The sequence below is a fragment of the Protopterus annectens genome, chromosome 9.part0, assembly GCF_019279795.1.
Source record: "Protopterus annectens isolate FY-2018-M chromosome 9.part0, PAN1.0, whole genome shotgun sequence".
Lineage (NCBI taxonomy): Eukaryota > Metazoa > Chordata > Ceratodontiformes > Protopteridae > Protopterus > Protopterus annectens.
Window position 1 is genome coordinate 849029199 of NC_056743.1, and position 13955 is coordinate 849043153.

General features: G+C 39.1%; 1 protein-coding gene across 7 annotated transcripts in view; it reads right to left on the bottom strand.

Annotated features, from left to right (window-relative positions):
• RGL2 (ral guanine nucleotide dissociation stimulator like 2) overlaps positions 1–13955 on the bottom strand; it is a 791449-nt gene that overhangs the window by 183621 nt on the left and 593873 nt on the right. For all 7 annotated transcript variants that reach the window (XM_044083541.1, XM_044083538.1, XM_044083537.1 and 4 more), the window contains one exon: positions 11234–11387. In XM_044083541.1, the coding sequence (XP_043939476.1) occupies positions 11234–11387 (154 nt within the window). The remainder of the gene's footprint in view (positions 1–11233; positions 11388–13955) is intronic.

Genomic DNA, 13955 nt, shown 5'->3' on the forward strand with positions numbered 1-13955 from the left:
TTTCAAGTAACGACAATACTTCCACAACATTAGGGAGACACCCTGTCTGTGTATTTAAAACCTCAGAAAATTTAAAGAGAATTATTGAAGGTGGGAAGTTGAATAAACATGACAGGGATGATCAACATACTAGTAAGTGTGGAAGATGTAAATATTGTCAATATATAAACAGTAACAGGATTACTAAACTGGGAAATTACAACAAAACTGTATGCCATGGTAAGAAAGGAAATTGCAATTCCATGCGGGTGGTGTATTTAGCTTCTTGTTCCTGTTGCCCGGCTTATTACATTGGCAAGACGGAAAGGAAGCTTAAGACCCGCATATATGAACATACGTATAAAATCAATAAAGTTGACCCAAAAAATGCATTAAGCAAACATATCAGTGAAAAGGGCCCAGAACATAGTTTTACCTTCAAAATTATTGATCAAATTGAGGTTAATGCACATGGGGGTAACTGGAAGATTGGTTTGTCGTGTTTAGAAACTAAGTGGCAGATTTTATGTGATGCCGTTTGAATGAAAGCATTAGTATCAAACCCTATCTGCTTTTGGAAAGGGGTTAATATTTTTTAGATACTGTTTAGATAAATTTATGACAACTTACAATTTACATTTATACAGTATATTTGTATATATTTTTTATGTATATACTTTTATGATTTTACCCATATATTTGTATTGTAACTACATGGATTATCAACTAAGTATATATGTGTATAGGACATTTATATTTATGCTTTTTAGAAAAACATTTTATAATAATGCATAATAGGCAATATTTATTTGTAAAATATTTGTTTGCATAATGTGAGTGATTGATATATAGGAAGTTAATTGATTTTTGGCGCCAAACTAGGTTTATAAACACACCTAGCTAACAATGCTAATTGGTTCTGATGAAATCTGCCTTAGTGTGGATGAAAGCGCTCAACCAGTGTGGTTTATGTTCGTTGCAATAAACCTGTGTTTTTTGGACTTTGGTGTGGATTTATACAACAGATTTTGACATTTGGCAGTCACTTGTTTGGTTCTTGTTCGAGCTACTGTGGTCTGGGTGGCTGTTTTTTCTTAGCTATGAAACATTTTCAAATCTTTCCCCTGCATTTTTAGTAACATAATTTCCTGCCAGTTCTTCCTATATTCCCCCAGTATTCAATAATTTATTCATCCACTCATTTTTTACCAACTTGATCTGTTTCAGGATGCAGGGGAGCCACAGACTTTCCCCGAATTCATAAAGCACAAGTTACAAAGCAAAGGAACTATTCTTGAATAGGTCACCAACTTAATACAGGACACCACACTCAAACATTGCAAACAATTCAGGGCAGTTTGGGGAAATGCCTGTTCCCCTACATTATACTTTTGAGTTATAGGAGTAAACCAAAGCAGCCAGCAGAAGCCACATAAATACAAGAAGCACGTCAGCTGCAAAAAAGAGAACCACTCATTGTGTGGCAGCAACATTAACTGCTAAAGCACTGTGTCACACTGTTCCCCATTGTATCTATATATTACATCCATTTGCACTACATACACATGCAGACATGTGCATACAATATGTACAGCAACATAGTTCTACTGGAAGACCTCCTTTGCATTTACAGCATCCCTATAAGCAATTTTTTTCCATCCTTTCTTACCTCCCGAAAACATCCAACCCTTATCATACAGACTTTCCTGTATTACACCTCCCCCTACTCTTCAACCAGACTGACTGTCTTTTTTTCTAGCACGTTGCTTCTCTCTAGATATAGGATTCCTTTCTTTCTTCAAACTGTCCTTAATGTAGCCCATATTTCTTCTAATGCTTTCAGTTATTGCTGCTCTTTCTTATTCATTATTGTCATTGTACTTCTCAGCAGACTGATGTCTACCCTCCTGTAGGCATGGATTTCAGTTTCTGTGACACATCCCACTGTTAATCCTAGGATGGTAAACCACCCAGTGAAGTGAGCGATGACTGTTGGCCAATGGTTTCCTCATCTAAAGCTCTGTCACTGCATCTGTGCTGCTTATTATTAGGTTAAGGACATTTCCCTTTTTTGGTCAGAAACCTCATACTTTACTCGTTCCAGTCTGCATTCAGTCTTCTGTTGGTTCCTTCCTTAATCTATATGTGGGCATCTCCCGGTTCACTGGTGAGAATGAATATTCCCCATAAGTGTAGCTTTACTCCCATAAGGCCACGCATACATTCTGCTACTGAGCTCATTACCATCATTTTTCTTTCCTGTACCTGGTGGCCTGCATACCGTATACATCTACCATGTAACCCCTGAATCCACTTCCACCCTCAAGGCCAACAACTTGCCTTGCTCTTGCTTTTCTACAATAATGCAACATCTCCATGTTGTATTTTATTTCATATTGCATACAGAACAATTCCAGCAACTCTTTTGTTCATCCTTTCTCTTCCTTACAGCCTGACTCCAGACATCAACATATCCAGTTCTTGTCTGCAAGAATCCACAATTCTGTTATGCATGCATACAAAGCTTACATCTTCCTTTTCTAGTACAGGCTAATACCAGCTCATTCCTCTATCTATGCTTCTGGCACTGCCAAACTTCATTTAGCATTCACTTCTTCCTCCTTTGTTGTTCCCTTTATTGCTTTCTGTTCTTTTATTTCTTCTTCTTTCTCTTTTTGTTCCACCTGCACTTTCATTATTGATACCACTCACCTACTCAATTTTAACATGACTCTTTTTTAATATTTTTTTCCTAATTTGGCCTTGAGAAGGTATTTGTTTTCCTCTGCCCCCACCCGACTTTCAGGTTTAAATACTCAGCTGGCCCATTTGCTCCTCTTGACTATCAGTATCCTAGGACAGTAGGACAGGGAGGCAGGAGCTAGGATCATGGCTGTCATGCTTTGGGGTTAGGAGATATTTTTTATACATTTTTACTGCCTCCCCTTCTTGACTGGAAAGTACAGTAAAATGTGAGCTACAGAAAGACTGTCATCTCCTGTGCATCCATCATACAGAGTTGGTAGCTTCATGCTCCCCAAAGTCACTACTTACGAGTGTTGCAATCTCAGTGCTTCCCCCTGGTGGTGCTGTTGTGATGAGATTCTGCCAACCACCTCACCAAGGGTTGGGGGAAAGCTGGTATTAGCCAGTCACTTTCCTCACTCCCCAGCTGGTTCCCATAGTGCTTGGGCTGCTGACTGAACCTTGATCATTTGGTTTATAGTCATGGCCAAAACCTACACCACAGACTCAGATTGACTTACAGATGCCATCAGTATCAGCCAGACACAAATGCAGGCAGTGTGCAGTATATAGTCTCATCTGTATTTATTTACTTATTATTTCCCGTTTTGTTCACTGGGTTAGTCCTGCTAGTCTATTAGCCTTTATTCAGGTAGACCAGACAAGATATATGTGAGATATATATATATATATATATATATATATATATATATATATATATATATATGTACTATTAGGGGAAAGTGGGTCAGGGCATTGGGGACATCCCCCACTCATAGCTCTGGAGCTGATGAGAGAGCACACACATCCCATTCCTAATGCAGTGGTGGCTAAGAGGGTGGTGCATGATGTGCAGTAGATAGTGGAAGGCACGGAGGCAAACACCAGTGCTGTGGAGAGTATCAGTAAGACTCTGGATTTTGAAGTCATTTTTTAGTAAAAGTTGTTTGCTGAAACCAAAAAAAGAAGAGTCAACAGGCAAGTGTTGTGTAACTACAACAGCTAGTCAGGAGGGTTGCGGGGTGATATATTGAAAAAAATGTTGCACAAGTGAGCCAGAAAATGAAGGAGATGTTTTTTGTGGTGATATAATGAATACAAGACAAAGAGATGAAGCAGAGTCTATCCTGAAAAATGATGGTGAAAAGGAAGGAATATCCTATGCAGAAAAAGTGAAAGAAGGCACCAGGGGAGCAAAAAAAAAAAAAGTAGAAGAGAACATGAGGTGGAAGTATGTGGCAAGGATTCAGAATAAAGAAGAAAAAGAACTGGAAAGGTATGAAGTTTGGGACAACTTAATAGTTTCTTTGGGTGTCAAAGTACAGGAGGCAGGAGCTTTTATTCTTATAGACAAAGAGTGCAGTGGTTAGTGTTGCCGTCTCACAGCAAGAGGTTCTCCGGGTCGATCCTCAGCTGGGGTGCCTTCTGTGCAGAGTCTACATGTCCTCCCTATGGTCGCATGGGTTTCCTTTGGGTGCTCCGGTGTAGGTGGATTGGACACACTGAATTGACCCTAGGCGTGAGTGCGTGTGTGCCTTCTGTGGAAAGTTAGGCGCCGGGCTGGCAACTCGACACCGTAAAACTCCACTGCCAATCACGAGTGGACGGTGATCCACTGTAGTGACCCCTAACTGGGAAAAGCCGAAAGAAGAAGAAGAAGAAGAAGATATTTGAGACTGCTTTTGCAACAGAAAATTTCTTTGGAGAATAGGAAAAAACTGTAATTCTTGGAACTTATATGTAATAAAAGCATTTAACAAGGGAAAAAAAGAAGACTTGTGTACAATTTCAAATTTTATTTATTTATTTAATTTTACATTTGTTAACCGGGACGGTCTGACTGGACACAGGTCCATTTTCAGCCGAGGCCCAGGGAGAAAAGCTCCATGTTACACTATTAGTATTTATACATTTCTAAGCATTCTTAATAACATGTTTAGGTGATACAATATGTCAAAGTAGTACAAAATGAAAAGTTACACAGCATGTAATGCATCTAGTAAAACGAGCAATTAGTAGAAAGCTAAAAATTATTTTTTTTTCACAATACATTTATGCATTTACATTTACAGATATATATATATATATATATATATATATATATATATATATATATATATATATATATATATATATATATATACTAACAACCACACAATGAAAGTATAGGTATTGAGGTAAGACCAATATGAGAAGATGAAGAGATCTAATAAGGTTTATAGCTTTTCAGCTACAGCGTGTGTCCTTTCTCAGTTACAGATTTAATAGTGTAGTATCCAAGTGTTAGTATGTTTTACCCTTTCGTACTGATGCTGAGTTTGGAGTAATAAGCAAGGATATTAGCAAGGCTATGTAAGGAAAGGCTATGTAAGGAAAGTGTTAGAGAGTAGCAGAATCCTTGCAACTGTGCATAGTTATTGTTTACCCTGGGGAGTAGCAAGAGCAGAGCCAATTGTTTGAATAATGGGATTTCAGGAGGTGTTTGAATTGGGTACTAGAAGTAGTGGTAGTTATATGGCTTAGGAGTGAGTTCCAGTTTTGGGCTATTGTGCAGGCAAAGAGAGATTTTCCTGCTTCATTTTTATGTCTAATTACATGAATGAGGTTTTGGCTGCTAGATCTTAGGGCTCTTGTGGTGGTGTAGGGCTGAATTAGTTGCTGGAGTGCAGATGTTTTCTCAGGGTAGTAGTAGAGTTTATGTGCTACTGAGACTTGATTAAGTCGTAGTAGCTGAGGAAGCTCCAGCCACTTGAGTTGCATTGGGGAATGACAGTGATGGGACCTATACGTGGAGTCTGTAGCAAACTTGGCAATCTTGTTGTAACACGGTTCCAGTTTGCGAAGTTCGGTAAGGTGAAGATTAGTTAGGATAGGGGAGGCATAAAGAAGGATGGAAAGGAGGTGGGTTCTTGCAGTAGTGGCTTTGGTCTGTTTAGTCATGAACTTTTTGTTTCTATAGAGGAGTCCTAATTTTCTGTTCACCTTTTTGATGGTTTGTGCTATGCAGATATCAAATCTCTGGTGATTATCAATCTCGACTCCTAGTAGTTTTGTATGGTTGGTTGGTGTGATTTGAATATTATCTTTGGAGTTTATGATGAGGCTATAGTTTAAGTTAGGTGATCTTCCAGGTGTAAATAGGATTAGTTTTGTTTTCTTGGGATTTAAAAGTAGTTTTATGTTAGAAAAACAGGTTTTAGCTAGAGTAAAGTTATTTTGGGTAAGGGTATGTAGTTCTGTTATGCTGGGGGCAGCACATATTATTGTACTACTGAGGCAGTGGGCAATGAAGAAGAGATGTCATTAGTGAAAAGAGAGAACAACAGTGGTCCAAGGATTGATCCCTGAGGGACTCCTATGGATATTGGTAAGAGGGGGGACAGCTTTTCTTGCCAGAGGACTGCTTGATGGCGTTCTGATAGGTAGCTGTTGAACCATAGTATAGTGGAGGAGCATACGTTTAGACTAGATAGAGTATTGAGGAGCATATTGTGATTAACCATGTCAAAGGCTTTTGATAAGTCCAGGAATATGGATGATATGAACAAACCTTTGTTTCTGTAGTGGTTGACTGTGTTGGTGAAAGATAGAAAAGCGGTGGAGCTACTATGGGAGGGCCTAAAGCCATGTTGAGAACTGGATAGTAGTTTATTTTGTTGGAGGTACTGCATTAGTTATAAGTGAACAACTCTTTCTAAAATTTTTGATAAGGGGGATAATATGGCTATTGGGCAATAGTTGGTCAGCACTAAGGAGTTGCCTCCTTTGTGCAGTGGAACAATGTGGGATGTTTTCCATAAGGTAGGAACTTTGTGTTCTGAAATTGACCTATTTATGAGAATTGACACTGGATATGATATGGCCTCTGCAGACATTTGAAGGAAATCTGCAGGAAGTTTATTGGCTGCTAGTGTGGTTGGTTTTAGCTTCTTAAGGAGGTTTAAAATCCTTTTAGTGGACACTGGCTGCAGGGAAAAGCTAGAGGTGTTGTTTTTTGCATTACTGTCGGTTGTAGTGGATAACCATATTGGAGTGCCATTGTTTTTTTGGGTATTAGCTAGGTTTTGTTCTGTTTCTGTAAAGAATTTATTAAATTGTGTGGGGATATTGTCTTGGTCATTTGGCAACACAGGAGTAGGGGTGGATGCTTTCCCAGGATGAAGCAATCTATTTATGGAGGCCCAGAATTTTTGGTGGTTATGAGTATATTTCTCTTGTAGGTTTTTATAGTAGTTGGACTTGTCAAGTTTAATTAGCCTCTTGGCTTTATTACGTAGTTCTATGTACTTTTGCGTTAGAGTAAGATTTTTATCTTTTTGAGATGCTCTCCAGATTTTGTCCCTCTCTTTCACTATATTTGTTGTATCTTTGGTAATCCATGGGGCATGGTAGGTTTTTGGCCTAATAGTTCTGGAGGGTGCATGATGGTCTAGGATTTGTAGGAAGGTTGAGTTAAAATAATGTACAGCTTGATCGAGAGGTAGGTGCTTGAGGGGGGACCAATTGCAGCAACTTAGTGCATTATTAAAGTCATTGGCTATGAAGTTTCTTTTATTGTGTATTACTCTGAGGATAGGTAGGTTGGGCATATGGTAGGTCCTGTTCCTGATTAGGAAGGTGGGTTCATGGTCACTTAGACTGTCAAGGAGACATCCTGATTGTTGTACAAGAGTGCGGTGGGATACCAGAATCCAATCCAAAATGGATTGATTTGGTTGTTTTGTCAGTCCTAGTGGGGGTAGTTATTATTTGGGTGAGCCCATGGAGGTTGATGTGATCTGAGGGATAGTGGTTGGAACAGTTGACCCAGTCTATGGTTAAAGTCCCCTAGTAGTATGGTTTCGTAAGGGAGGGAATCAGAGAACCAATTTAACACGTTTTCCTTTATAGGAATGTTATTACCTGGTGTGAGGTAGGTGCCTGCAATGATTATCTGTTTGTTGGTGTTTAGTTTAAATTTGGCATGGATAAGTTCTGTCTCATTGATTTTGTGGGTATTATAATCAACTAGTTCTAGGATGAGGTGATTTTGAAATAGTATTGCTACACCTCCACCCTTTTTCCCTGTTCTCTCTCTACGTATGATATCATACCCTAGGGCTATGAATTCATTGCTGTGGTGATCAGGTTTGAGCCATGTTTCTGTTAACACCACTATGTCAGGATTATACAAGGCTAATAAGGCATGCAGGTCATGAATTTTGTTCATTATACCTCTTACATTTATATTTAGAAAGATGAGAGATTATTTGGGTTTGTAGTAGGGGAGATTTGGTAACTGTATTTCAGCTTTTTCTGCTGGGATGGGCCCAGGGTTTGGGTGTATGTCTCCACAGCAGGAGAGCTTTTACAGTAGGTTTAGATAGAGTTTGGCTAGTTTATCAAGATGTTTAGATAGCTTGTGTGAGGTGTGACGGTTTGTTTTTACTGATAACTTGTAAAAGAGGGATGGTGTTTGAAAGGAGGTAGTGTTTGGTGTTGTTATATGAAAGTTTTTTAGTGGGGCAGGGTTAGCTATGGGTTCAGTTTGCCATGGGGGTGGTAAAGTGATATGTAGTTGGGTGTGGTAGGAAGAAAGAATGGAGAGCAGAAGTAGGATGGAGATAGTTGATGGGTAAAGTAATATTTTTAGTAAAAAGTGTTTATGTAAGCTGCACATGTTTTTAGATTTGGTGAGGGTAACATTTATTTAGGGAGTATACTAGTGTGTCTGTAGTAGGTGATATACTTGAGTGTGTTATTATGGGTGTGGTGGTTATAGTATATTTTATACTTGATTGGTGGGGTATAATAGGATAATTGGGAAGGTGTGAATTGCTGGTGGGTGTGGTGTTTAACTATAAGTTTGAGTGACCTAGGGGTGTGTGGGAATGGGGGTAGGGTAGGGGAGCGAAGTGAGCCCGAGCAGTAGCGAGGGTGAACGGAGTGGGCTAGCACCGTCCTGGAAGAGGCATAGTGATAGAATAAAACAATGAGTGTAAGGCTTTTCAACAGGACAGAGCTATTGTTTTTTTATCTAGGAATAAGTCTTTTATTTTCTCTTTATATGCACAGGGTTATGTAGGAGGGTTTAGCATACATGAAGCTGGACACAAGACTAGGGACGGGGAATATGGTCACTAAGCTGTGAGTAAGGCTAGGGTGCTGAGTGGGGGGGATAGAGGAGGGAGAAGGGAGTTACTGGGTTAGGGTTAGGTGAGTGAGAGTCTGTGTGGCTGAAGCAGACAGTTTGAGGAGAAGGTACAGAAAGTAGTATGAGGTAGTGAGAGACTGTATGGATGAAGAAGACAGTGTGAGGAGAGGGTACAGAAAGTAGTAGGAGGTAAGGGGTAAACCAGTAGTAGCTTCAGTGGAGAGATAAGGAGCTAACAGAGAACGTGGCTGGGCAAGTGGGTAAATAGAAGTAGAGAGACTTTAAAAAGACATTTGAAATGTTTATGTAAAGAAGTACTGGACAATGCAAAGATTTACATGTTAAAGGAAATAAGGGTTGGTAAAATACTTGGGACAACCCAAAACATGTTGCATTGTACAAATTCTTAACCAATGTTTTATATTGCATCTTTCGGCTTTCCCCAGTTAGAGGTCGCCACAGCGGATCACTGGGCCGCTTATGATTGGCAGTGGATTTTTACAATGCTGAGTTGCCATCCTGGTGCCCAACCTTCAGAGAAGGCACACACACAGACTTACGCACCTACCTGCATGTCTTTTAACATTCAGTCGATCAAAGGGAGGAAATGCAGACTCCACACAGAAGGAACTCCAGCCGATAATCAAACTGATGAACCTCTTGCTGTGAGGTGACAACACTAACCGCTTCACCACTGTGTCTGACAATGTTTTATATTATGTCTAATTTGTTATAATTATTTAAACTGTGGGTGTTTTTGTTTTATTTTTGAAAATTGCAAAATTATTGTTCTTAAAATATTTTGCAATAAGTTGGAGCTTTTCTCTCTGGACCGCCACTGAAAATGGGCTTCTACCTTGTTGGGCATTCCTGATAATCAAATGTCAATAAATAAATAAATGTCAATGTCACTGACTTATGGTGTGATAAGTGAAGGAGACATAGTGCTTACAATGTTAATAAACAAAGAGTATACAGGCCAAAAAACAGACCACTGGGGGACAGCAGAGGTAACGATACTCAATGTATTACTGGACAGGACCATGAAGCTCCTGCACTTTAGACAGCTACCAAACTAAGACACTGTATTGGGGTTAAATCCCTCTGCCCTGTTTTCTTAGTAGCATTTGACAAAGTCATCTTGACAGATCATGTTAATCTGAACTGAATTAAGATTTATGGATCTACCTGCATTCACAGCCTTCAGAACTTTCCAGCTGAACACATTTCCTGCTGGAACCAGCTCCAGGTCTTAGCCTAACATACCTCTTGACTGGATTCTATGTAAATGCATTTGGCCATGCTTGACTCCATCAACAACTGCTCATCTTCCATTACTGAGTGAAGACCTCTTCTAATAAACTTCCTTCCTGTATAATCTAGGCCACTTTTTAATCCTGCATGTAGGCTGATCCTGTGTCAGCACCCTGTGCATCATTGAGGATGCAGTGCTTTTCTTTAATTGTATATGTCTTGAAATCCTGGTCAAAAACAAGGAGTAAAATATGCGGAATTTCAATGAATATCATACACGTTAAGAAGACTGTACCACTCTGTGATGAGGGTTATGGAACTCTGACAGATTAGTCATTTTTAAGAGATGGAAATGCTTCAGAAGCTTAAGTACAAATGCAGAATTGTTGTCTGGAAAGGGATATCTTATTTTTTATTACAATGAGGATCAGGATTATTCCCTGAATAAAGATCTTATATCTTCTGTGACAGCTGTATGGAGGCCAGTATTCCTACACCAGAGTGGAGAAAGTTCAGTTTTCCTTCTCTGACAAGGCAAAGGTTGAAGGCCTCATTGCACAGTTGGCTTCCTCTTACTATCTTTTGCATCTGTGGGTCATACAATTATATCCTCATCTCTCCTAGCTCTCCTGAATTCCTCACCCTCATTGCTTCAAAAATCCTACTGTTTAGTCTACATAAAAAGTGAGTCTATAAATAGTCTTCCTGTATATGACATGACTACCTCCAAATACTCTACTCATAAATATCAGTGCCATCCCCACATCTGTCACCATGCAGTCAACAGAAGCACTGGATAAGCCAGTCTCTGCTGCAGAGAGACATTGATCAACCACACCCACAGACCTGGCCCATGGTCACAGCTAAGCAAGTCTATCCTGTCTCTCCTTGCAAAAAACATGAAGCCCTGAGGCAACTCAAGGTGCTTCTGAATTTCCAAAGACTTTTCTCTGCTTACCAGCATAACTTCCAACAAGGCCATGGATTTAGCTCTACAGACAGACACACACGTGTCATATGCACTCGTAAACACACACACACACACACACACACACACACACACACACACACACAAAGAAGTATTAACCCATGAATTGAACTGGTGAAAGATTTGCACATTACCTTTGTCAGCTTTGTGAGAAACAAGTTTGAAGGCTTCATCTTCTGTTCAGGGCCAGCTTGTGCAGGAAATTCAAAGGCGCTTTCAGAAGGAGTTTGTGGTGTACTAGGTTTGTCCCAGGCTATGTGACTGGGACCACCAATTGAGGTAATAATACTGCAGACAGTGATACAAACAAAAAAAACAGTATTAGCAGAAATACAAGAACTAGACAGCTGTAGATTCACTTGGCAAGGATTTGCATCAAGAACTCAATTTTTTTTACTAATGATTCATTCAGTGTAGCTGTCATCAGTTCATTCTACAATGCTGATGATTACTACTGTCAATTAAATTAATTGACTTGTATGCCCATGAAATTCTTGTTTTACTGACTGTGATGTTTTTCTTCAAACTTCAGTTCATGATAATCGTCTTTCACTACTGCAAAACTCATAAACAAGTTAGTATGCTTATCTGACCATTGCCTGTATGTAAATAAGTTCATCTAGTACAAAGTTATGCAACTGTATGGAAACATGCTCACAGTTACACAAACACAGAGCTGTCATATCCCAACTTCTTTGTCTGCTAGAGTTACTGCCACTCGGTCAATAAAAATATATTTCACCATATTCTTGTTCAACATGTCTGGGACATCTAGAGTCAGATCTGCTTTTTCTTAATTTTTTTCAACTTAGAAGTCACTTTCAACCCAGTTACAAATATTAAGTCTTTTCTAAACAGTAAACGGAGGTAATCCAGAAGGTTCAAGTCAAGGCTGGTATCCTACTTATGGCTTAGAGGATGATGGGACTAATAAGAAACAGACTACAAATGATTGGTCCAGACAAAATCACTTCAGCTAGCAGATCTAGGTGCCTCTCTATCGATGATATCATCTATGTGGGAGAAATGAAGATGTCTTGAAGTTTCAAGTAGTTTATTCAGTTAAGTAGGTAGATGGACGATCTGCTAGCTAAAGTGATTTTATCTAGACTAATCCTTTGTACTCTTTTTTTCTTTTCTAAATACTGATGCAGCACGCACGCCTTCAGATTCCAACAGCATCCTGGTACTTAAGATCACAGAATTCTTCCCTTTCAAGGTTGAATCACAGGACCCCCCCCACACACACACACACTGTCTCCAGCAAACAAACAAAAGTGTCACTAATTTCATTTTAATAAAATTAATTTTAATTAATTTTAATTTATTTTGACTTTCAGTCAGATGATAACTGCTTACCGTGTACAAACCACAAAGAGATGGTGGTGTCAGTCTCTGTTCCAATAATGTAGCTAGAACTCGGGATAAAATTCCTATATCAATCATGTCTATCTGACACCTTCATCTTTTCAAAGTATTATTAAAAGACTTCCTCTCTGCCTCCTGGCTTTGTCCTTGCTATTCATCTGGGACATAGCTTCTCCTAACATCGTTCATCAGTGTTTCTATATTAATGTTTGTGAATATCAATACAAATTTTATTAAATTGACTACTATGTTATGTATTCACTGAAACTGCATTATAAAATTTGTTATTGTAAATATTGATAGTATTACATTTGTTACCCTGGAGCTTTTCTCCCTGGGCCTCCACTGAAAAAGGGCACCTGTGTTCCCGTCAGATTTTCCCAGTCACAAATGTTAGTAAATAAATAAATAAATAGGGACGATTTATTCATAAATAAACTAATATGATAAATAATAGTTTTTTTTTATTTCCCAGACTTCAAACGAAACTTCAAACGAAAAGTTCACTATTACCCATTCTCAAAACATTGTTTCTGTAAGTTCACACCATTGAACTCATAGCTGTAAAGTCACAGAACTTTTTTTTTTCAGACCATAAACTTCTGTATCACAGTTATGTAACCACAAACTTACATGGTGCCAGATATGCCAAGTTACTACTACCCTGGCATATAACAATTATTTCCACATATTCCATGTTATGTTCATTGCTGAAGTTAGCCAGCTGAACACAAATTTTATCTTTTACAGGTGAATTTACTTTCCAGCTTCTACATTTGCTGAAAGGGCAACTTGGAGCCACATCTAAGCTACCTGACTGTGCTCTAAATATGCCAGTTTTATGGGTCTTACCTAGTCAATGAAGATGAAGTAATAAACAATAAAATATTAAGCACTTTTTAGTCATAAAATCCCATTCGTCCACTTCCATTTCTCCAGATCAGCTTGCCTGTACACAGTTTAAAAATCCCACAGACCCCCTCGAATCCTAATGCATAATGTCAGTGCTAACTACGGTTGTGCTAGCTTTACTCACTGACTGTCCACTACTCTTTTTGATAGGTGCTGTATAGTCTTTTACATTCACCTGAGCTACTACCAGCTCAGGCAGATGGGGCCTCTGTTAATGTCTCATCCAAACAATGACATACTCAGGAGTGCAGCACCCACTTTATGCTGTACTGCAGTGTCAGCAATTCATCTACCTGGTGTGGGAATATAACCCACAATCTTCTGCATCAAAGACGAGTGTGCTACCAATTCTGCCAATGAGACCCACTCAGTAGAGTGTAATCAGCAACCTCCCATATTGCCAGTTCTGACTCTGTCATTGGAACCTTATCACAAAAATCAGTTGTCCTGCAAATCCTAACCCAACCAGTGAATGGTATTTCATTACTCAACATCCATTTGTGTAGCTAGTATTTCTTTTCTTCTCGAACCTCCTTCCATAAATGGCCCAGTAACAGTATTTACATACAATAATAC